The sequence below is a fragment of the Macaca nemestrina genome, chromosome 12 (assembly GCF_043159975.1).
Source record: "Macaca nemestrina isolate mMacNem1 chromosome 12, mMacNem.hap1, whole genome shotgun sequence".
Classification (NCBI taxonomy): domain Eukaryota; kingdom Metazoa; phylum Chordata; class Mammalia; order Primates; family Cercopithecidae; genus Macaca; species Macaca nemestrina.
Genome location: NC_092136.1, coordinates 57,663,490 through 57,688,801, shown reverse-complemented (window position 1 = coordinate 57,688,801; position 25,312 = coordinate 57,663,490). Strand labels below are relative to the sequence as shown.

Genomic DNA, 25,312 nt, shown 5'->3' with positions numbered 1-25,312 from the left:
AACCTGACTTTTATCTAGCTTCTGAGCCTATGCTTACCCTCCAGTGGCCTTGCTTTCCTCTCCAACTCCACATATCTAAATCTGGCCAATCCTCCAAGGCCCAGGCCAGATACTGCCCCCACACCCCCAAAGCATTTTCTCATGCTACTCCCCATGCCTGTGAAACACACTGCTTGAGCCTCTTTAATTGCACTTACCACACTTGGCCGTATTCAAGAGTTTTATTAATGTGTCTTATAGCCTGTACTTAAAAATGAATTGGGAAACAAAAACAGGCAACATTTTCCACTAAGCATCATCTCCATCCAATTTTATTTGGTGTATATCATATCTGAGAATAAGAAAAGCAGCCTCTAACATCCAAAAGTTGGCCTGCTATTATCAGCTAGGCATTGATACTGCCATGAGCTGGCTTGGTACTCACAGATAAGTTGTGGTGTTCTCCTGTTACACATAAGCAATTTCAGAACACCAACATTAGACAAGGCCATTCTGTGATCATGATGGATCAAGAAAAAAACAAGACCACTGTGTAATCCGTCTGAACACAGACAAAACATGAACACTGTCCAAGCCACAAAATACCTAATATCCCCTAGTGCTGGTAATGTGAATGAGGGGGCTTCTTTATCAATTACAGCTTTAGTCTTTCTCTAGTTGGCTCTCCCTTTAGATAAACTGTTAAGATACCAGTCATAGAATTTGCCTTACTTCCCGAAAGCATCTAACTCAGAGTAAAGTACCACATCCTTAAACCATCCTCCAGATCACCTAACACAAACCCAAATCCTATAATGACTTTTTCTAACAGTGCCTTATTGAGATGCCCCACAATTCCCCATGGTGTGCATTCTCCCTTGCTGCAATGTGTAATACACTCAACTTGTTCAACTACAAGTGTGTTCCTGGTGGCCTCCGGCTGGAAGACAAACTAAGAACTTCTTGAATAAAGGCCTAGTGTTGTATTTGTTTGGGTCCCCCATAGGGCAGGCTCTAGGTCTTGCATACTACAATCTTTGCTGACCTGATCTAGATGAATTATACTGCAAGTGTTAGCCTTTATTAGAATCTCAACATCCTGCCCAGTCACTTGTAGGGCTAAAAATAGTTTTTTACTTCATTATCCTGCCAGTTTTCAATTTTATAGTTTCTAGAATAGAAACTGGCAATTAGGATGACTGATCAAGCAAGGTATTCCATACCCACTTACCTGTAAGTTTCTAAACTTGAAAAAATGCCTAATTTACATGCATTCATGGGCTCTCAAATTGTCCATTGTTTTCTGTTCATTTCCATAATATATGAACAGGAAAATGACCCTCTGAAATCAAAATGATTTCCTAATCTCTGTCCTTCAAACATTCCTTCAGAGTAGATTTCTGATGCTTCATTAGGGAAAATAAATGGTAAGCAACCAAAATAATATATTTGTCTTCAGGAACTTACATACCAACACATAAGAAGCTAGTTTAATATAACAAAGAATTATATCTGTATGTCATATATGTATATGTGTATATGTATGTATCCGTGGATATGTATATGTGACAAAGGGTCTGTGCTATTCCACAGGAACAGGGCCACTGGAGGGGGGCTACTAAGGAACCCTATTTATAAGCATTCAGGCAGGGTCAGCAGGAAAGATGCCCAGATACATTGTTACTGTGGGAACACCAAAGGTTCCCAGCCAAGTAGAAGTAGTAGATAGGACTCTCTTGAAGCCACCTCTAACACAGAGTGGCACACTGTCATCTTGGAGTATTTCAACTACCCTGGAACCTATTCAAACTCTCATTCAGTTGACAATGGAACAACTGACAAGTTCTAGACCAAGTGTGCTGACATTTTTATGTTCCACAGGCACTAGGGAGAGCAGGAGAACTGCTACTCTGAACAAGGAAGAAACTGGTTGACGAAATCAAGGGAGAACCTCAGGAGAAAGAGATCTTAGTGTTTCTGACAACAAAGTAGGAATCGTGTAGCACAAACTCTAGGAAGCCAGAGTTAAGAAGTTGCGTGGTTTTTTTTGTTTGTTTGTTTTTTGAGATGGAGTCTCTGTCACCCAGGCTGGAGGACAGTGGCACAATCTCGGGTCACTGTTCCACCTCCCAGGTTCAAGTGATTCTCCTGCCTCAGCCTCTCAAGTAGCTGGGACCACAGGCATGCACCACATTGCCCAGCTAATTTTTGTATTTTTAGTAGAGACAGGGTTTCACCCATGTTGCCCAGGCTGGTCTTGAACTCCTAATCTCAGGCAATCTGTCTGCCTCAGCCTCCCAAAGTGCTAGGATTACAGGTGTAAGCCACCGTTCCTGGCCCAGAGTTAAGAAGTTTTGAAAACAGACATAACACCACGGCATGAGATGCTCTCTGAGAGGAAAGCCCATAAAATACCTTTCTATATGGGCACTTCAAAGAATTCTCAAGCAGGTAGGAACAGCAGAGGGAAAAAAAAAAAAAAAAAAGATGTACAGGTAGCTCTTCTAAAAGGACAGAAAAGATGGACAGACACATAAGCAACTAGCATGAAAGAGTGGCAAGACTTGGAAGAATGACACGAGGAGGCCAAGGCCCAAAATAAATCCAGATTTACAAAAAGGCTAGCAAAAGCAAAAGGGGTGTTTTTAGTGATGTTTAGAGAAAAAAGGCAATTTGCCTTAGGACAAAATGTTAAGAAAACAGAACTTGTCAACCTCCATTTTGCTTTTATATCAAAGGGGATAAATTTCTGGTTCAGTGGAGAATTAACAATTCTAAGGACAAAAGTAAAGTACCAGAGGAGGATAAATTCAAGTATATTCACTAAATAATTTCTATAAAGAGAACTGGGAAAGCTTCCAAATAAGGTCACTGAACTAAAGAAAAATTTTAAGAAATTATGTTGGTAAAAAGTGAAGTCTTAAAAGAATGAAGATAGAGAACTACTGTTCCAGTCTGTGGAAAGCAGAAAGTGGATGTCAAACTCTACAAACTAGAGAAGTGAACAGGTTGTAACTCTTGGGCTAGATTCTAAAAAGGATTCTTACATTTTTTTGAATGGATGTGGAAGGGAAAAGGAAGTACTTTTTTTCTGATTATAAAAGAAATGCATACCTATAGAAAATTGAGAAAGTACAGAAAAATTTAAAGAACCTCTCATAATTATGTGATCTAGAAATATCCACTGTTAAAATGTTGACATCTTTCTAGTGAGTATATATCTTTACTTTTCACTGGTATCATACAATGTTCCCATGTCATTTAAAACTCTTCGCGAATATAAATTACTGAATTCATAATAGTCTATCATATGGTTGAATGATCATTTATGTAACCATAATGAATGCAATAATAATAAGGTAATGGCTTACAAATGCTAACAGAGGAAGTCATGATCCCTAGGAGCCAGCTCTAATTAATTAACTCATTCTTTCGCTCATTCAATAAATATTTATTGTCTACTTATGTGCAGGCCTCATCTAAAGCTGGACACACAGCCATGAACAAAACAAATATAAATCCTTAGCCTCACGGAGCCTCCATTTTTTTTTTTTTTTTTAAGATGGAGTCTCACTCTGTTGCCCAGGCTGGAATGCGTGGCACAATCTCAGCTCACTGCAACCTCCACCTCCTGGGTTCAAGCAATTCTCTGCCTCAGTCTCCCAAATAGCTGGGATTACAGGCGCCTGCCAACAAGCCCAGCAAATTTTTGTATTTTTAGTAGAGACAGGGTTTCACCATGTTGGCCAGGCAGGTCTTGAACTCCTGACCTCGTGATCCACCCGCCTCGGCCTCCCAAAGTGCTGGGATTACAGGCGTGAGCCACCCCGCTTGGCCACAGAGCCCCCTTTCTAAGCAGGAAAAGAGACAATAAACAAGATAATGATAAATACTAAGGACAAAAAATAAGGCAGGGAGACGGGGTAGGACAGTGTTGGAAGTTAAGATTTTAGCTGGAATGGCCAGAGAAGGCATCAGGAAATGCAAGTTGAGAGAAAACACGAAGATCAAGGAAAAAGCATATGGATATCCAAAAGAAGAGCATTTCAAACCACGGAAGCAGCAAATGCAAAGGCAATGAATTGGGAGTATGCTTGGCATATTCAAGCAACAGTGAGGAAGCAGCCAGTGTGGCCACAACAAAGTGAGAAAGATACAAAAGTAGAAGCAAATGGGGAAGATAATTATATAGGACCTTTTGGGTCATGTATAGACTATCTTTTCATCTGAGCCAGGAAGTCGCTGGAGAGTTTTGGGGAGGGGAGAGATGTGAGTTGACTTAAGCTTCAACATAATACTATGGCAGCTATATTGAGAATAGACTGAAGTGGGGAAGGAAGAAGCAGACAAACCAGGGTGACAGAGTAAGACGGAATAGTGCAACCAAATAACCAACTGGTTGAATGACCCTAAACAAAACGTTTCCGTGAATACATTGATGGGACTCTAAAAGCAGTTTTAAATGACTAATACATTTAAAACAATAATTTGACCTACCAAGAAAACGTGCTGAGGCCGGGCATGGTGGCTCATGCCTGTAATTCCAGCACTTTGGGAGGCCAAGGCAGGAGGATTATCTGAGGTCAGGGGTTCGAGATCAGCCTGGCCAACATGGTGAAACCCTGTCTCTACTAAAAATACAAAAAAATTAGCCAGGCATGGTGGTGGGCACCTGTAATACCAGCTATTCAGGAGTCTGAGGCAGGAGAATTGCTTGAACTTGGGAGGCAGAGGTTTCAGTGAGCTCAGATTCTGCCACCACCCTCCAGCCTGAGCAACAGAGCGAGACTCCGTCTCATAAAACAAACAAAAAGAGAAAACATGCTGATCATAGTCAAAGGTAAAATTGTAAAAAAAAAAAAAAAAAAAAAAAAAAAAAGAAAGAAAAAAGAAAAATTATAACATGGTAGGAAAAATTTGAACATCAACTAGATGTTTAATGACATTAAGGAAGTATTGATTTTTTAGGTGTGACAATGGTATTGTGGCTATATTTTAATAAGAATCCATTTTTAGAGATGCATACTGAAGCCTTTAAGGATGAAAAATGATCCAGTGTCTAGGATTTCCTTCAAAATAATCCAGTGAGTGGGGGAAAAAGAGGGTGGGGATACCCACGACACAAGACTGGCCATATATTGATGGCTGCTGAAGCAGGGTGATACGGATTCATTTTACTACTCTCTTAACTTTTGCTTATGTTAGAAAATGTCTTTAACAAAAAGTTTTTTAAAAATCAGGAATGGCACACAGCTAAGAAATGGTAAACAAATACACTGAATAAAACAATGAATGCTCTGAAAAAATTTCAAGAGCTAGAATTCTTGGCCAAATTTAAACAGATAAAATGCAACAGGGAAAACTACAAAGTCCTACATTTCATTCCGAAACATCAAATGAACAGTAGAAAATGAACAAAACCTAGATGAGCAGCTCCTATTAAAAAGAAAAAAAAAAAAAGGCACAGAATTATAACATACAGCAAAGTCAGCAATAAAATGCTACAAACTAAAGCAATCCCCAGAAAGCATTAAGTATAGAAAAAGAAAAGTGCAGGGAAACAACACATTGGTCTTTCATGAACTGTCTTAGATATGCTGTTATTTGCAGTTCTAAAAGCCTCTTCTAAGAGGGCTATGTTCAAATACTTGTAACTAGGTCATACCAGGAATTGAAGAGGGAGCTAGGGATATTAACACAGGAAAGAAGACTGAAGAAAGGGACATAATACCACTTTTTCAATTCCTGAATTAATCATCTTACACCTGTAAACCAAAAAGTATCTGGGACAGGCCTCAATCAATTTAGAAGTTTATTTTGCCAACGTTAAGGACACGCCCAGGAGAGAGGTCTGTGCCTTTCTCCAAAGATGATTTTGAGGGCTTCAATATTTCAAGGGGAAAAGTATGCTGGAGGGGAAAGAAGGGTACGGTAATCCATATGTTGCAAGAGAAAACGAGTAGGTAGGGGAATAGTCAATTATGTATTCATCTGGTGCTCAGTAAATCGGTACTTTACATAAGATAAGGTGAACATAGGGTAGCTACCTGTGGAGATATTTAATTTTTTATCTGTAGCTACCTGCTTAGGAACAAAAGGAAAGGCAGTTTCTTGCATGACTCAGCTTTCAGTTTAATTTTTTCCTTTTGGCATAGTGAACTGGGGTCCCAAGTTTTTATTTTCCTTTCACACACCTTTAATCTACTTTTCCTCCATTCCTATTTTGGTAAAGGAAATCACCATCTACGCCTTCACCTAAACCTGAGAATAATCTAGATGTCTCCCTCTCCCTCACTTTCCAATTCTATTTTAAAATATCTCTTAAAATTGTTCTCTTTCTTCCAGTCTATCCATTGATAACCTCTCTTGCTCCAATATACATATTTTCCTTTGGAAACTCCTCTCAATTCCAGAGTGGATTCATCAGTATATTCTCTCTACCCACAGCACCACAAGTTAACTTAATTCAAGCCATTAACGTGAGTGGATGTTTGCTGGAACTTCTGGGAAAGAATCTGGGGAGTAGGGCTGGAAGGTGAGAGTGAAGGAGGACTTAAAAGAAAAGAGGCCTGGAGCTGTGCCCAGCAAAGTACTGTAATCCCAGCATGTTAGGAGGCTGAGGTGGGACAATGACTTGAGGCCAGGAGTTCTAGGCCAGCTCTACACACACACATATATAAATTAGGCACTCTCACTTTCTCTGGGCAATTGCATGTGAGGCAGTAATGTCCGAAACTTTTTCAACCATTGTTACTACCCTGAGAGAGCAGCCAGGGTACAGAACCAACTTGAGAATGAACCCAGAGTGAAAAGGACACAGAAAATAAAAGCTGGAGCCCCAATGTGACAACTGTGAGTCTCTGGATAAACCATACTGCAAGACAGTTCTAACACAGGGTCTTTTCATTTACACAAGTCAATAAATTCCCTGTCTTAAGACAAGTCAAGCTGACTTTTCTGTCACTTGTCACAAGCATCCTAACTGATGAGCCCAATGACAATGACTTGCTGATGCTCATGATGTCTCAACTGGATGACTACAACAATCTTCTTCCTGAAGAAATCCTCACAACGCAGTGTCTACACTGCTGCTAGGGTGTCCTTTCTAAAACCAGGTTAAATGTTTCTCTTCTCCTTACACACTCAGTGATGCCTCATCTGCCTTTAAAATAAAACCCAAACTCCTTAAGTATGACAGAAAAAAACCTTCACAATTTGGCCCATGGCAACTTCTCTGGTGTCTTCTCTCACAACTCTAAGGATACTTCAAGGTTCTATGTTTCTTTTCTTTTCTTTTTCCTTTTTTTGAGACAGAGTCTTGCTCTGTCGCCCAGGCTGGAATGCAGTGGCCGGATCTCAGCTCACTGCAACCTCCATCTCCCAGGTTCAAGTGATTCTCCTGCTTCAGCCTCCCAAGTAGCTGGAATTACAGGCGTGCACCATCACACCGGGCTAATTTTTACATTTTTAGTAGAGATAGGGTTTCTATGTGTTGGCCAGGCTGGTCTCGAACTCCTGGCCTCAAGCAATCTGCCCGCCTTGGGCTCCCCAAGTGCTGGAATTATAGACATGAGTCACTGCACCTGGCCCTAAGCCTCTGTGTTTCTTTGCTCTGTGTTTCTTCTGCCTAGAATGTCGTTCTTTTTCATCTGGATTATTTAAAAACAAAACAAAACAAAACACTTTAAGAGCTGCCTCCTCAATTTAGCCAAGGAAGGCAAAGCTGGGTTAACATCTAAATTTCAATTAATGTAATATGCCACATCAATAAAGGACAAAACCCACATAATCATCTCAACAGACATAGAGAAAAGTATTTGATAAAATTCAATACCCCTTCATAACGAAAAACACTCAACAAACTATGAATACAAGGGAACTTCTTCAACCTGACAAAAGGCATCTATGAAATGCCCCCAGATAACATTACATATGCTAGTATGAAAGCTTTCTTCTTAAGATCAAGGACAAGAAAGGATGTTTGTTCTTACCACTTCTATTCAACATTGAACTAAAGGTTCCAGCTAGGGCAGTAAGGCAAAGAAAAGTAAAAATAAAAATAAAAGGCATTCAGATTAAAAAAAAAAAAAAGTAAAACTATATGCAGATAACAAGTTCAGCAAGGTGACAAGACACAGTATTAATATACAAAACTAATTGTCTATACACTAAGGAACAATCTGAAAACAAAATTTATAACAACATCAAAAAGAATAAAATACTTATGAATATATTTAACAAAATAAGACTTTCACACTAAAAACTACAACCTCCTTTAAAATAAATTAAAGACCTAGATAAATAAAAAAGAAATCCTGTGCTCAAAGACTGAAAGATTTAATATTGGTAAGATGGTAGTACTCTCCAAACTGCTTCAGTTCACTGTATCAAAATCCCAGCTGGCAATTTTTTTTTTTTTTTTTTTGGCAGAAACTAAAGTGATGATCCAAAATTCATATGGAAATGCTGGGTCACAGGACCCAAAATAGCAAAACAATCTTGAAAAAGAAGAACAAAGTTGGAGGACACATTTCATGATTTCATAACTTAGAAAAGTACAATAATTAAGACAGCATGGTACTGGCATAAGGATAAGTGTATAGATTAATGTAATATAATTGAGAGTCCAGAAATAAACTCTTACATTTCGAGTCAACTGATTTGACATGGGTGCCAGGACAATTCAATGAGAAAAGAATAGTCTTTTCAACAAATGGTGCTGGGGCAACTATATATCCACATGAAGTTGTACTCCTACCTTACCCATATACACAAATTAATTCAAAGGGATCAAAGACTTAACTGCAGGAGCAAAAACTATAAAACTTGAAAACATAGGCATAAATCTTCACGACCTTGGATTTGGCAGTTTGTCTCAGATATGACACCAAAAGCAGAAGAAACAAAAGAAAAAAGTAGATAAACTGGATTTCATCAAAATGTAAAACTTTTCTTATTCAAAGCGCACCATCAAGAAAGTGAAGGCAACCACTGAATGGAAGAAAATATTTGCAAATCATATATCTGATAACAGACTTGTACCTAGAATATACAAAGAACTCTTACAACTCAACAATAAAAAGACCAGAGGCCAAGTGTGGTGGCTCACACCTGTAATCCCAGTGCTTCAGGAGGCCAAGGTGGGAGGATCACTTGAGACCAGAAGTTCAAGACCAGCCTGGGAAATACAGTGACAGCCTCATCTCTGCTAAAATATTTTAAAAATTAGCCAGGTATGGTGGCACACACCTGTAGTCCTGGTTACCTGGGAGGGTGAGGTGGGAAAATCACTTGAGCCCAGGAGTTTGGGGCTGCAGTGAGCAATGATGGCACCACTGTACTCCAGCCTGTGCACCAGGGTGAGACCCTGTCTCTCTCTCAAAAAAAAAAAACAAGACAAGTAATCCAACTTTTAAAGAGGGTTAAAAGGACCTGAATAGACGTTTCTCCAAAACAAGATATACAAATAGACAAAGAGTGAATAAACACACAAAAAATGCTCAATGTCATTAGTCATCAGGGAAGTGCAAATAAAATCACACAATGAAATACCATTTCATTCCCATTAGGATGGCTATAATCAAGAAGATGGATAACAAACAAGTATTGACAAGAAACCAGAAGCCCTCTTACACTGCTGTTGGTCATGTAAAATGATACAGCTGCTTTGGAAAATGGTCTGGCAGTTCCTCAAAAGGTTAAACAGGTAATAACCATATGACCTAGAAATTCCATGCTTAGTTCCAGCCACGCTGGAATGCTCACATTTTCCAAATGTACACACCCAAGAGAAATGAAAACATTAAGTCCACACAAAAATTTGTATACAGACATCAGTAGCAACATTATTCATAATAGCTAAAAGGCAAAACTTCAATGTCCATCAATTGATTAATGAATAAATGAAATGTGGTATATCCACACAATGAAATATTATTCAGCCATAGAAAGAAGTACTGCTACATGCTACAACATGGATGAACCTTGAAAACATTATGCTAGTTAAGAGACATCAGTCACAAAAGATCAGATATTATATGATTCCATTTATATGAAAGGTCCAGAACAAGCAAATCTATAGAGACATAAAGTAGATCAGTGGTTGCCTAGGGCTGGAGGTGGGGTGGGGGATTTGTGGAGTAATAGCTAAAAAGTATGGGGTTTCTTTGGGGGCTGAAGAAATATTCTAAAATTGATTGTGGTGATGGTTGCACAACTCTGAATATACTGAAACCCAATAAATTGTAAACTTTAAGTGGGTGAATTGTATGATATGTAAATTAGATCTCAAGAAAGCTGTTATCAAAAAAAAAAAAAAAAAGACTTCCCTCCTCTATGTTCTATGAAACCCATCTTTTTTTTTTTTCTTTTTTGGCAGGGTCTCACTCTGTTGCCCAGGATGCAGTGCAGTTACAAAATCACACCTCACTGTAGCCTTGACCTCCAGACCTCAAAGGATCCTCCCACCTCAGGCTACAGGTACACACCACCATGCCCAGCTAATTGAAAAAAAAAAAAAAAAACTTATTTTTGTAGAGATGGGGGGTCTTGTTATATTGCCCAAGCTGATCTTGAACTCCCAGGCTCAAGCAATCCTCCTGCCTCAGCCTCTCAAAGTGCTGGGATTACAGGCATGAGCTGTCGCACCTGGTGTATGAAACCCTTCTTAAGTCCCAATAACACTGACCATTGCATACGTGTCTCCACTGTTCCCTGTGCAGACTTGAGTAACTGTGACCAACACCCTTGCATTTATCTGCTGACATGTCTGTTTTGCATTTATCTGTTGACATGTCTGCTTTCCTTTACTAAACTGTAGCCTCCTCAAAGCATGGAGTGCACTCAGTTTTTCTTGGAATATATAGTGTCTGTATACTATGTGCATAGTATGTGATACGGTACATCATAAATATTTGTTAAAAGACGATCTTAAAGACTTTCATGTGGAAAGGGAACTGTGTTTGTTTCATGCACATCAATGGGCAAAAATGGAAGACATAATGACATGTATTTTTAAGAATTTTCAAATACTCAGGGTTATCCCTTTCTTCAAAGCAGGGATTTCTGGGTTCTGTGAATTCTCTGATGATACTGAAATTCTGAGTACATTTATAGAGTACGTACATTTTTCTAGAGAGAAAATACCGTTTTAGGCTGAGTGCAGTGGCTCACGCCTGTAATCCCAACACTTTGGAAGGCCGAGGCAGAAGGATCACTTGAGCCCATGAGTTCGACACCAGCCTGGGCAAAACAATGAGACCCCCATCTCCACACAAAAACAAAAACAAACAAACAAACAAAAATTTTTAAATTAGCCAGGCATAGTGGCATGTGCCTGTAGTCTCAGTTACTTGGGAAGCTGAGGTGGGAGGATCAGTTGAGCCCTGGAAGGAGAGGCTGGTGTGAGCTGTGATCATGACTCTGCACTCTAGCCTGGGTGACAGGGTGAGACCCAGGGAAACGGAAAAAGAAAGGGAAAGGGGGCCAGGAAGAGAGGAAGGGAGGGAGGGAGGGAGGAAAGGAAGGGAGGGAGGGAGGGAGGAAAGGAGAAAGGAGAGAGAAAGAAAGAAAATACATAGCTTTTATAAGATTGTCAAAGAGGTATGTAACCCCAAAATGGTTAAGATTCATTGCTGCAAGTTTCAGTTACTGGAATGTATCATTCCAGGTAAGTTTTTTCCTAGGTTATGCTTCTTCAGTAGCTTCTCTTTCTCAAAAACAGAATTTACAATATTAGTAGCTTAATAATCTTAAGGTATTTATTGACTGCCCATTATATGCCAGGTACTGAAGAAATAGTGATAAACAAGATAAAGTCCCTACCCTTGCACACTTACATTCTAGAAGGTGGAGACAAAAAAACAAGTAAACACTTAAGAATATTCTATATCATATAGTGATGCCTATCAGGAAGAATATAAAACATGATAAAATAGGGAATGATGAGAGGAAAGAGTTATTTTAGTTAGTGTCATCAGGGGAAGTCTCTCTAAGGTTTCATTTGAGCAGAAATTTGAATGATGAGAAGGGCACTGAGGGAAGAGCACAGCACTTCAGGAATAAAGAGAACTGAAAGTACAAAGATCCTAAGATGAGAACACTGAATACCAACACTTGTTGGTTGTTCTCAAGGCAACAACCCCATGTCTAATCTCCACTCTATATTTTCTACAACGTTCAGAAGAGTGTCTCCCACTCACAGTCAATAGTACTTGTTCAAGATAATTCACCATAATGGAAAGACAAGTAAAAAAAAAAAACCAAAAAACTGTTTTTGAAGAATCTTCACTGTTCAGGATCATCATGAATTTACTCTTCTTCAAGGCAGACAATATCATTAGACAAAGTAGGTAAAAATCTTTGGGATTACTGCAGTGAGACAAAGAAAAAAAAAAAGAACAAATATGCAAATATGTTTTAGAAGTCTCTTCCAGGTGGATAGTCTTACAAGCACACAGATTATCAGGCAAATTCTATAAACAGAATTATGTGTTCAATCTGCCCTCCACCCCGAAGCTTGGTGCTTTGCATTTATAGCGTGTATGATGCTCAAGAGAATGGAACTACAGCCAATGTGTATTAAGCAGAGAGAAGTGGATTACAGTTCAAAAGGAGCTGTCCAGCAATCAACAGTTTAAACATTACTGGAAGAGTTCAGACACCATAAAATCATGTCTCAAAGATGTTACAAGGATAATTTACAGGAGAAAGTTACCAGTAGAACTTCATGACCTGTAGAGAATTGTTCTGGTTCCTTCTCCCAGCCTTCAGCACCATGCCTTTACACTCATTCTGTAAAAGGCCCCAGTGCAGCTAAGAGGATGAATTTTTAAACGCCACATACATCATGCCAACAACGAACAATTAACAGATAAAAACTGCTTCAATAAGGGGAACGTAATAATTCGTTCATAACCACACCTCAGCAACTGAAACTATGGTTATTAAAATCTTCAAGATATATTTTTAAAGGCACAAGAAGACCCTGAAGCAGTGAGAGCCCAGCACCAAGTTGAAAAAAACATAACGAATTAAGGTTTGCTGTACCAATTGCATTTGCCTTGATTTCGTACGAAGCGGCGCGTCAGAAAGTACACGGAAAACCTAAAGAGGAAAACCCAACTGGGAACCCTTGGCTCAAAGCACGTGTACAAATGGTGACAAGATGAGTTAAATCAGTGGGGTAAGAGAGAAACGGCTGCGCGTAAACGGGAGTATGCAAGGCCACCTAGAGGATGCCCAGGCATGCACGCATACATTCCTGGCCCTTCCAGCAGCAGAACCATCTGGGCCGCCACCCGCTGATAACAATGGAACCGTGGGGACTGGCCCTTCAACGCCGTCTCGTCCGCCCTCTCCTGTCAGTTTGGTGGATGTTTCGGTGAAGGCTGCAGACTCTCAGAGTCACCCCTCCCTCGAGCAGCGTTCTCCGTACTCTTCGGCGCCAGGAAGCTTAGAGAGAGCTGGCCTGCTCTTACCTTCAGGTGTCGGCGGCGGCTCCTGCCGCTTCCCGCGGGACAGGAAGGCCTTGGGCAGCAGCAGCGACAGAGCCAGGACAAGCCCAGACGCCAGAGCAACTCTCTGCACTGTGGAGTACGCCATGACTGCTCACGGCGGTCGCAGGTGCAAACGCCAACCGGAACCGGAACCGGAACCGGAACCGGAACCGCAGCGCGGGCTGCCGCTCCCTATCAAACCGCGGGCGGCGCGGACGGCGTCGCGCGAGGGACAAGGTGTGCGAGGCGCCTGCACCTTCATCTCCAGCGTCGAGCTGACCTGCTCCTCCGGCGTGGTTACCCGTCGCTGTAAAGGGTACCCTCGCCTTCCTATTCATACTAACTAAAAACTCCTCCCTCACTCCCCATGTTCATCTGTTACTGAGTCCTGTGCATTCTACCTCCTACACATCGTGCCCGGATCTCTATCCCCACTTACCACCACTGCCCCCCACCCACCCGTAAACCACAACATCGAGTTTCTCCTCATCTCCATGAATTCACTGTCTTCCAGCTTCCACTCATACCCCTCTCTTTCATTATCCAGCTGCAGCCACAGGTGATAATGCTAAAACAGAAGACTATTTCTCTGTCTCTCCAGCTTACAACCTTTTAACTCTCCATTATCTTCAGAACAATAGTCAAAGTCCTTTCTATAACCTCAACGCCCTGCATGATCTGGTCTTACCAATGCTCCTTCCAAACTGGATGATTTACTATTTCTTTAGCATATTGCTTGTCTTCAGGTAAGCTTTGCTCGTCCTGTTCCCACTGCCTGGAAAATTCCTGACACCATCTCCACTTGTCAAAAACTTCTCTGAAGAACAGCTTAAAAATACTGCTCTCTCGAAACTTTTTCAGTCAGCCTCTCCTTCCTCTATAATCCCGCCGTTCTTTGTTACTGTCTTCATTTGTTCATTTAGCATTATTTTAGTTTTTACTATGTATTAGACCCTCAACTTGGCACTACAGGTCTGATAAATAAAACGGATTCCCTTTGTAGGGCAGATAATGATATAAACAAAAAAATGCAGGAAATATTCTGGACCCCCGAGCAGTCTGCTCAACTGGTACAAGGAAAAGTCAAGAAAAGCTCCTTTGAGAAGGTGAAATTGAGTTCGTTGTTGAAAAATGAGTAACTTACTAGGCAGACAGGTGGGAGGGGTTAGAAAGGTAGTCCAGGAAAAGGAGGCCAAAAAAATAAAGGCAAAGCTGGAAGCTTCCTGGTGTGTTCAGAAAGCTATTGGTAATTCATTTTGGCAGGGCAATAGAGTAGTGACAGGACACGAAGTGCACAAATATAAGCAGGAGCTACATTGTGAAAAGCTTAGGTAGAACTTCCAGGTAAACATGGCAGATGTAACATATGCATTTATCTTTGTTTTCCCGAGACAGTGCCCCAAAATGAAAATAAATAAAGTGTATAAACTACAAGACTAAATACAGTGATAGAAAACATGACAGCAGATGAGAAATGTCAATTTTGTAAGACACATGCAACACTGTCCAATAGAAACATAATGCCAGCCACATATGTAATTTAAAATTTTCCAGTAGCCACATTTAAAAAATAAAAAGAAGTAAAATTTATTTTAATAGTATTTTAAACCAAGATATCAAAAATATTTCAAATTTTATCAGCACGATAGTGTGGGTCGTTGGCGCCCACATTAGCACAGGTGAAGAGCATAAAAAGTTAAATGGCTGTGGAGGGAAAGCCTGTAAGGAGTAAACTAATTTGCCACTCAAAACCCATGCTCTTAAGAATTGGAGGTACTGGGTTCCTTTAAAGCCGAGGGTGCGGAGTGGGTCTGAATGAAGAATTGGCTGGAAATCTGACTAAAAAGCAGTTGAGACTGGGCACGGTGGCTCACACCTATAATCCCAGGACTTTGGGAGGCCAAGGCTGGAGGATGGCTTGAGATCAAGAGTTCAAGGCCAGCCTGGGCAACATAGTGAGAGCCCTAATCTCTACCCAAAAAAATGTGAAAAATTAACCAGGCATGGTGATGTGCACCTGTAGTCCCAACTACTCAGGAAGCTGAGGTGGGAAGATTACTTGAGCCCAAGAGTTTGAAGCTACAGTGAGCTATGATTGTGTGAACCACAATTAGTTATGATATATAAGATGATAATAATGCCTGAATGAAGCCAGTAGGGGCACCCACTCCAGCCAGGATGACAGAGTGAGACCCTGTCTCTAAAAAAAATAAAAAATAAAAAAATAAAAAAAAAATTGTTTAATTTTTTTAAAGCAATGGATATCTTCTGAATCTCTTTCCTTGATTCATGCAGCCAGATGGGTGCCCCTGCTGGCTTCACTCAGGCATTATTATCATTGATGTTATTAACATCACTAAAAGTTAGAGTACTGATTATGTTCTAGGCATCTTACATATCATAATTAATCCTCCCAATAACTTTAAGAGGTAAGCAATATTATGGGTATCATTTTACAGGTAAGAAAATGGAGCCCCAGAGAACATAATTTACTTGCCAGTAATTACACAGTATAAACTGGAAGCTATGATTTGAACACAGGCATGCTTACTCAAGAATTTGCCATCTTAGCTACCACGTTTACTCTCTGGGGAGGTTTAGTCAGAAAACCACTGGACTCCTGGACTATAGGTGCAGATTAAGGAGGAGGTGACTAATGGGATGTGGTCTCTAAGAGATACAGAGGAGTCTGGAATGACTGCTCCCCACCCCCAAATTCTAGCTTGGGTAACTGGGTAGACATTGATTCTATGTAACATGATTTTAAGAACAGAAGAATCAGGTTTGTGAGAAAGATGAGTTCAGATTTTGACTAGCTGAATTTGAAGTTCCATGAAATATCCAAGTAGAAATATCCAGTAGGATATATGGGCCTGGAGCTCAGAAGAGACATTTGGGCTAGAAATAATATGGAAATCATCAGCCCATCTATAGTAAATGAAGTCTGGCAGAAGATGACATTAGTGAGAGTGCTCATGTGAAGTTATAAGAAGCCACAGTGGAAACCTAGGTTACAACATTATGTTGAAGTTCCCATGTATGAGGACAGAAATATGGTGGGAAATTTCTGATCCAAGTGTTAAAATCTTCAACGAATGTGGAGTTACTACAAGGTTGGAAGGTGACAGGAACAGAAGAAGTAATGAGCAGCCAGATGACATGCTCTTCTAAGGAGCTGTGGTTTATTTTTTTATTATTATTTTTTATTTATTTATTTATTTTTTTTTTTTTTTTGAGACAGAGTCTTGCTCTGTCACCCAGGCTGCAGTGCAGTGGTGCAATCTCAGCTTACTGCAAGCTCCTCCTCCTGGGTTCACGCCGTTCTCCTGCCTCAGCCTTCCAAGTAGCTGGGATTACAAGCACCTGCCACCACATCTGGCTAATTTTTTTTTTTTTTTTTTTTTGGTATTTTTAGTAGAGACAGGGTTTCACCGTATTAGCCAGGATGGTCTCGATCTCCTGACCTTGTGATCCACCCGCCTTGGCCTCCCAAAGTGCTGGGATTACAGGCGTGAGCCACTGCACCTGGCCAGGAGCTGTGTTTTTTAAAGGAAGAAGAGGAAGAAGCAATTTGGAAGCAGCAAGGGGGAACAAGTTGGGCATCTATTCTATTCCCTGGCTTTGAGCTGTAGGAAGAAAAATAGCTCTTACTTTGGGAGATCTGCAAGGGAAACAGAGCCCCGAGGCAACAGCCTAGTTTTCATTAGAAGAAGACAGGCCAGGTGCAGTGGCTCACATCTGTAATCCCGGCACTTTGGGAGGCTGAGGGGGGCGGATCACGAGGTCAAGAAATCAAGACCACCCTGGCCAACATGATGAAACCTGTCTCTACTAAAAATACAAAAATTAGCTGGGTGTGATGATGCATGCCTGTAATCCCAGCTACTTGGGAGGCTGAGGCAGGAGAATTGCTTGAACCTGGGAGGCAGAGGTCACGGTGAGCTGAGATCGCACCACCGCACTCCAGCCTGGCAACAGAGTGAGAGTCCATCTCGAAGGAGAAGGAGGAGGAGGAGGAGGAGAAAAAGGAGGAGGAGGAGGTTAAGATAAACTTCAAAGAAGTCAAGGATATAGGATTTTTTCTGATGATAAATCTTGACTCTATATGGCACGGTAAGTGGAAGGTTTGGAAGTCAGAAATGGAGTCAGAGTAAAATATGAAGTGAGCAGAATGGAGATGAGGGGCCATGTGCAAACTAATGACCTTGGGGACTTGGACTTTAGATGGTAGCCAAAGTAAATGGGCAGAGATCATGATCTCATTAGTTCTGGAAGTGGCCAAGAGAAAGGTGAAAGCAGCAAGTTATAGTCCAGAGTATTTGGCTTGGAACATATTCATTGTTACAGTCAGTTGGGATGTGCGCCTGGAAGACATGGGAGCCTCCTCAAGGCGACAAAGCTGGTAGGCAGCTCATGGAGCTGGGGCAGCTTGGAGTGGGACCTGGGATGGCTGCTGTCTCTGGTGGCTAGAGGTATAACATCAGAGCTGGGAGTGCACTAAAATTGAAGATCTTAAGGGTTTAGGTTTTCCAATAAAGTACTGGTAGGGGGCTGGGCATGGTGGCTCATGCCTGTAATCCTAGCACTTTGGGAGGCCTAGGTGGGTGGATCACCTGAGGTCTGGAGTTTGAGACCAGCCTGGCCAGCATGGTAAAACCCTGTCTCTACTGAAAATACAAAAATTAGCCAGGCGTGATGGTGCATGCCTGTAATGCCAGCTATCCAGGAGGCTGAGGCAGGAGAATGGCTTGAACCCAGGAGGCAGAGGTTGCAGTGAGTCGACAGCGCGCCACTGCACTCAGCCTTGATGACAGAGCAAGACTCTGTCTCAAAAAAAAAAAAAAAAAAAAAAAAAAAGTATTGGTAGGGAATGCAGATCAAAACTCAAAAGTCTAATGGTGGCTATAGGCTGAAGAAGGAGGAAATGACAAGGAAGTAGAGATGGCAAGTACAGCCCACTGTATATGGAGCTGGCATGAAAAGAAGGGATAAAAGTTACGGTGATAACTTGAGGGTGCCTTTTCTAAGGGAAGAGAAAAGCGTGTTTATACATTTAGAGGAAAAATGTCAGAAAAGAGGAGATGGAAAATAGAGGAGCAAGGGAGATCAATGTAGGAGCAAAGCCCAGATTGTGGAGCAGACATGGGAACCAGACATTGAGTTCCCTGGCAGTAGGGATCAGCTCAGAGGAAAGGAGATGGAGTGGGTTCAGGTGCATATGTTAATAAAAGGAGTGGTGCAGGGACAGAAAGTCATGGGGTTCATTTCTCATTGCCTTCATTTTCTTGGTAAAGGATATGTTTGGGCCATTATCTGAGAAAGGACTCAGGGTGGGGTGGGAGGAATTCTTGAGTGTAGTGAAGGTTTGAAAATAGGCAAAGAGGTATTCAGGAATCACTCCAGCTTTGCACAGGGGCTCCCTTTGGAGCTTAAATGCAACCAGGGATTTTCTGTTCTCTCCCTGCGGGCTTAAAAGCATCTTCTAACCAGTATATTCTGGGCTGGACTTGGCATCCCCAAAACATCCTTTGAGACTAGTAGCCTCCCAGGGGTCCATTCTGGAAGACTAAAGGTGGTCAGGGGAGGGGAGACTGAGAGGTCCTTAGGGATTAGTTGTCAGTTGTCTCAATTCTCTTTTTATTAGATTAAAGGGAAAACTGGGATCTACAAAGGGGCAAAGATTTGCTATAGATCACCCTGATCATTCATGTCTGCACTGGGATTGAAGCCCAGTTCTCCCAACTCCCAGAGCAGGATTCTCTACACTACCTCTGCTGTGTCTGCCAGTTCTTTTGGACAGCAAAGAGGAAATAGTCTTCAAAAACAATAGCTAAACCCTTCATTTGCTGAACTTTAGAAATCTATTCCTTGTGTATTTTTCCTATCTGACAGCCTGTGGGAAAGTGCCCCAGAATGTTTATCATTATGAGTTGGAAGCCTTCGTTCATGAAATCACTCCTAAAGTCAAAATTTGTTTAACATCAGGGCACTTGAATTCTAACATGGGAAAGGGAAATTGAGGAAACTATATATATATATTTTGTTTGTTTGTTTGTTTGTTTGTTTTTTAAAGACAGAGTCTCGCTGTGCCGCCAAGCTGGAGTGCAGTGGCACAATCTCAGCTCACTGCAACCTCCAACTCACTGGTTCAAGCAACTATCCTGCCTCAGTCTCCCTAGTAGCTGGGATTACAGGCACATGCCACCACACCCACCTAATTTCTGTACTTTTAGTAGAGATGGGGTTTCACCATGTTGGCCAGTATGGTCTCGATCTCCTGACCTCATGATCTGTCTGCCTCAGCCTCCCAAAGTGCTGGGATTACAGGCATGAGCCACCGCACCCGGCCAGGAAACTTTATTTCTAGGGCATTTACTTATAAGTCGTTGTGGAAAAACTTCTCCCGGGATTAAGTTGACAGCTGTTTCTTTATTTCCTAAATATAAGGTCTCCCTGGAAGACAGGCCCATGAGGAGCTGAAGAAAGAAGTGGGAGGACAGAGGAGAACTCACACAAGATGTTTGCAGGAGGAAGAATTCAGATTGGAAAATAAAAATGGGAGAGAAGCCAGGGAGGGATGGGAAGAAAATAGAAGAAAGAGGAAGAAGACCAAGAAGGAAGAAAATGGACATGAAGTGGTTGCCTTCTTATGAACTCCCTGCAAGGGAAACAGAGCCCAGAGGCAATAGCCTAGTTTTCAGGAGACTCCATGGTCTCCTAAGTCTTATCCGTTGTGCTTTACCCTCCAGACCAGGCTGGAATCTGAGCTTGGGATCCTCTCCTGCTCAAAAGCCTTCCATGACTCCCTTTGGCTACCATATTTAGTCTCAGCTCATTGACCACCCTTCCAAGGGCTCTCATCCTTGAAGTAGAATTCATTCCCTTGCCCAAAATCATCCCCTCATCTCTAGGCCAGCATGAGCTCTGTGTATTCCTCTCTTAAGATGCTCCTTTACCCAATTTTCTTCCCTCCTTGCCTTTCATAGCCAATCTTCCCTAAAATATAAGGCCCAAACACTATGAACTTTTTTCAGGAGGCTCTCCCAGATTCCATCCCATGCTGACTCTTCCTTTCACTAGATTCCTGTGGACACTGTTTCTTATGGGTTTTTTGGGCCTTTTCACCTAGTTGGGAGTCCCAGGAGGATAGGATGCTTCTCCCATGGCATGGCTGAGCACAGAACTCGTTCATGGCAGGTGTTTATTCAAGTATGAGGCTGCTAGTTTCTCAAACACACATTGATTCTGCCACTGTTCTGAGCAACTAGACCTCTCTCCAGGAATCAGCAATCAGTTTCCTCGAAGAGTCACCCCAGAAAATCTCATTTCAAAAAGACTGAATTTGCCACCAAATTTGTCCCTGAAGTGACTGTAATGATTAATTGTGTGTTAATTTGGCTGGGTGATGGTGCCTAGATATGTGGTCATGCTTAATTCTGGATGTTTCTGTGAGGGTGTTTTTGGATGAGATGAACATTTGAATCGGCAGACTTTGACTAAAGCAGATTGCTCTTCATAATGTGAGTGGGCCTTATCCAATCAGTTGGAGGCCTGAACAGAACAAAAGACCCACTTCCCCCAGCAAGAAGCAATTCTGTAGCCAACCGAACTTTGGATTTGAACTGCAGCATCTGTCTTTCCTGGGTCTCCAGCCTGTTGGCCCACCTTGCAGAGTCTGGATTTGCCAGCTTCTAAAATCACATGAGCCAGTTGCCTAAAGTAAATCTCTCTCTCACTCTCTCTCTCTCTCTCTCTCTCTCTGTCCACTGTGGAGTCCCCATTGTAGAGAGTCATACACCTTACTACAGGCAGGAAATCAAGGTGGTTAGCAGGAAAATGAGACCCAGGTACCCAGAACACTGAGCAGAAGGGAGCAAGGCCTGTAACTCCAAAGTTTACAATGAAGAGGTTAGAGAAGACAGGCAAGAGATGGGACAGAATGCACAGAACAGCATATGGGACCTGGACTTTGAACAATAGGTAGAATTTTGATCAGGGATAAGGGAAATATGATGAACACCTGCCAATAGTGGATGTCCACAATCTTTGAATACCCTTTCTTCATTTGATATTATCCATATTGAGAGTCTCAGGTTCTCAATGTATAAGCCAACAAACTACATTTCCTGGCCCCTTGCTACTAGGCAAATAGTTAATTGTTTCCCCCATCAGACATACCCATGTCCAACTTTGGTTTGAAAGTTATCTGTGAGAGGAAACAGCAATGCTTGCTTGGCCTACCTCTTTTGGTGGGTGAGGCAGCAGCAGAGGTGGGATGTTCCTGTGGCTGGTAGCCACAACGCAGTTTCCCAACAGGCAGAGCAGAGACCATGCAGGTCTGGGATCTGTGGCACTGGAGCTTCCTTATAAGGCCAGTTCTGTGGTGTGGTTCTGGGAGTTATTCCAAGCTCTGGGGCCCCAGTTTTCTCATCTGTGAAATGGAGAGTGTGCTGCCTCCCTCCCACTGAGCCAGCAAATGTGATGGAGCCTGGAAGGCAATCATGTGTGAGATAAAAACAGTAGCAGCTGCTGCCACTCAAAGGCAGGTCTGAAGAAAGAAAATTGGAATCAGAAAAAGGAAGAGTTTTCCAGGAAAACCTTTGGGAGGAAGACTCTAGAAGACCCACATTTCTTATCCTAAAGCTCTACCCAATTGGGAACAGGTGGGCAAAGATTAGGGGTATGAGGATAGAAATTTCCTGGTGGTGAGTGGTCAAGGTGAGAATGTCCTTACTGCTTTCCTACCAACTCTCCTCACTGGCCTCTGTCCCTGGAAGACGCAGAGCAGAGAGAAGTCACAGTTGGATACCTTGGGCATTTCTGCCTTGAATAAGGAGAAATAGTCTTTGGTGCCAATTAATTAAGCAAACTGATAGAAATTCCCTGCTTAAGTCACACTTTGCATATCCATAATCTCTGCACTACATTTTCTGTAAACTTTACCCCTGGGTAAAAATTGGTGAGCATTTAAATGCTTCCTCACATAATCTTGCTAAAGCACACTCTTGCCTATAAATATTCATGTCACTGCCAAAACATTTGCAAGTTTTCCCTAAAGGTGAAGTGTGTGTAATGTACTTTGTCTTCTGGGTATAAATATTATCCAATACATTTTGGTTAATATGAATACACTAATTATTCCTGTAACCCTTTTAAAAAGGGTCATCTTCATGATGTGAATTTTTTAAAAATGTAATTACAATAATTGGATACTTAATCTAATTAAAATTTGCTTTATCTTTAATGGGAATTTGTCTAAAGAGGCAGAATGACAATTGGCTTTTTGATAATGACTGTTTTCTTTCTGCAGGGGATCAAGTTGGTGAAAACTGGAGAACCAGGCAGTTTTGTGTCTGCCAGTTCCCTGGTTACTGGGCAGAGCAAGGCCAGCCTCTCTTCTTCTTATAATTCACTACTTAAGTAGTGAATATGGGTTGTGGTTACTGGAAAAGGACTAGGGGAACCTTTTGTATTCCAACAGATGAAGCTGCTCCTTTTCCTAGGAAGCAGTCCTTTGTTCTCCTGGACCTGTGATTGATCCACAGCAGGCATGTGATTTAAGCCTGATAGATCAGGTCCCTTGCTGGGCTTGCTGCAGCTGGAGAAGCAGCAGCTCCTTGTAGCTTAGGGGCCATGGTGCTGGAAGGAGTTGTAGTGGATGGTATAGGGGCTCCACTCATACCCCATTGGTTCACCCTTGAGGTCACCTGCAGACAGTCCCTGCACACAAACTTGAGTTCCTGTGTCTCTCTGCATAAAGCTGTTCTTTGGCTTGCGTAGCAAGCTAGGGAGTTACCACTCCCAGAGCAACTCTCAAACAATGAAGGAGGGGAGTTGGCAGATAAACACCTCAGCTTCCTTGTTCTTCAGCGGTTCAATTCTGAGTGGTGCTCCACACATTCTTTTTGAGGCATCCCAGTAGGATTGAGATCTACTTGCTCCAGCTGTAACCCACTGACACACCTGTTTGGGGTTTCTGCCCCTTCTTTGTCTTACTTACCTGCCCTCTCATTTTGCTTCAGGTGTCACCTTCCAAATAAAGTGGTACACCCAAACTTTTGCCTTGGAGTTTGCTTTGAGGGGAGCCCAAACTAAGATGGAGGTAAAGTTGGGGTTTCCAGGCAACTATTTTCTCTACCACGTGGAGTAGGCCTGTTTGAAGAAGATAAAAGAGAAGCTAGCAAAAATAAAGGGGGTGGAGAGTGAGCTTGGTGGTGCTGAATGGTTTCACTCCCAAGACTCCTTTTGCTCCCTCTCATTCTTTGATTCTCAAAGCTGCCCTGAACTCTTCCCAGGCATATGAACCAATACATTCCTCCCTGTATGTGTTAAGCTTGCTTAAATTGGATTTCTGTCTCTAGCAACTGAAAGTATTAATGACTCTTACAAAGAATAAGTGAGTTCACATGCAAAGCATTTTGCATAGAGCCTGTCACATATTAAATATTACTACTGGTGCATATTATTATTATTTAATGTCTGACTTGCTTCCAGTTGAGACTATGGATCAAGAACCTAGAGCCTAGAAAAGAATCACAAAAAGTCAGTTTGATTCTACCTAATTCCTCTCTTTTGTGTTTTTCATAACTTGATTATGCCTACCTTCTTTGCCACTGGGAGATACTTTATACAATAATTATAGCTTTACTATCTTCTTATTCATCATTAACAATGGGCAACTAAATGTTATTCTATTGTGCTTAAGGGTCATGTATTGGCCACAACTTTGTTACCAAGAGCTGAGAGACAAACCACCCAGCATGAATGACCCAGTCGAGTTCAAGACATGGCGGGCTCTGCCTGGCTTCAGGGACTCACTAGGACTGTCATGGTCCTTAGGCATTTTTGTCTTCATGGGCTCCTTCCCCATTAATGTTTATATTATATGACTGCATTGGCATAAAGAGAAATATGTTAGTATTATATATTAAGACATGTTCTTTGACCTAAAAATCTATTTTTCTTCCTGATTTTAAGATAAATTAAAACATGTTAGTGCTCACTGTGCCTGATGGTTAAATAGGCCTTACCTTGCTAAGTTCACACCTGCTGCTTGGTTAGCAACTCACACCCCAGGAAGGTGGGTGTGCAGCAAACAAGTAATATGACTCCTGGTTTATATTTTTCATAACACATAATAGTTTTAAACTGTATCAAGTATCACAGGAGCAAAATGTTGACATTTTTAGAAAAGGTGCTGGGAGATGTTTCTACATTCTAGGGCCTGTGGAAGACTTCATCTTGGCAGAGGGAAAAGGCTTCCATGAACCTTCTGGTTATGCAAAGGCAAGGCCCAGCGGCACATCTGGACAGAGTAGGGGTTGACACAAGGATGAAGGGGCTTTTCAGAATAAAGTAGTGTGTTCTTTTGATGAAAAGTTGTTGTTTGGTAAAATTTGAGACTTCCTCTGGTGGCGCAGAGTCAGGAATTTGACAGCCTGGGGACTGAAGAAGAGAGGACAGGGTTTGAAGACCTAGGATTTTTGGAGGCGCTGGGCCTAATGGAGAGTCAGCCGGGAAAGAACTCCCTGTGGTGGGAGATGGCAGGTGGGCCATGGTTTCAGTAAGATGCTATTCAGGTTTTCCTCGTGCACTGTAATCCTCTTATGGTTTCCTCAAGCCTTTAGAAAAGTCTTGGACACACCATGAGCTATGTCAGTGGTCTTAGGGTATAAGGAAGGGCACTCTTCCCTGTTTGGAGCAAGGGACTTCCCCCTTATAATGCTAGGGCAGAGGCAGCAGCAGTGAATGAATGGTAATGCTAATTCAGACTGCCCAGTAACTAGAAACAGCATGAGTGGGGGGTTGTGGTGCCACCAGATGCAAGCAGAGGAACA

General features: G+C 41.8%; 1 protein-coding gene and 1 long non-coding RNA gene across 10 annotated transcripts in view; one reads left to right on the top strand and one right to left on the bottom strand.

Moving 5' to 3' along the window:
• The window catches only part of LOC105488732 (RIC3 acetylcholine receptor chaperone), a 70,208-nt gene extending 56,478 nt beyond the window's left edge, over positions 1-13,730 (bottom strand). For 5 of the 9 annotated variants that reach the window (XR_011610861.1, XR_011610860.1, XM_011753071.2 and 2 more), the window contains exon 1: positions 13,458-13,730. Coding sequence is in view for 3 of the 9 variants with exons in the window: in XM_011753071.2 (XP_011751373.1) it covers positions 13,458-13,581 (124 nt within the window). In the remaining 6 variants the exon portion in view is untranslated. Of the gene's footprint in view, positions 1-12,694 lie in introns of all 9 variants that reach the window. The other 4 variants (XM_071075142.1, XM_011753076.3, XM_011753077.3 and 1 more) reach the window with 3 other exon arrangements.
• Positions 13,731-13,999: 269 nt separating this feature from the next.
• Positions 14,000-23,530, top strand: LOC105488795 (uncharacterized). Its single transcript, XR_011610862.1, has 2 exons — positions 14,000-14,221; positions 19,923-23,530. It is a non-coding gene; the product is annotated as an uncharacterized lncRNA (long non-coding RNA).
• The last annotated feature ends 1,782 nt before the right edge of the window (positions 23,531-25,312 follow it).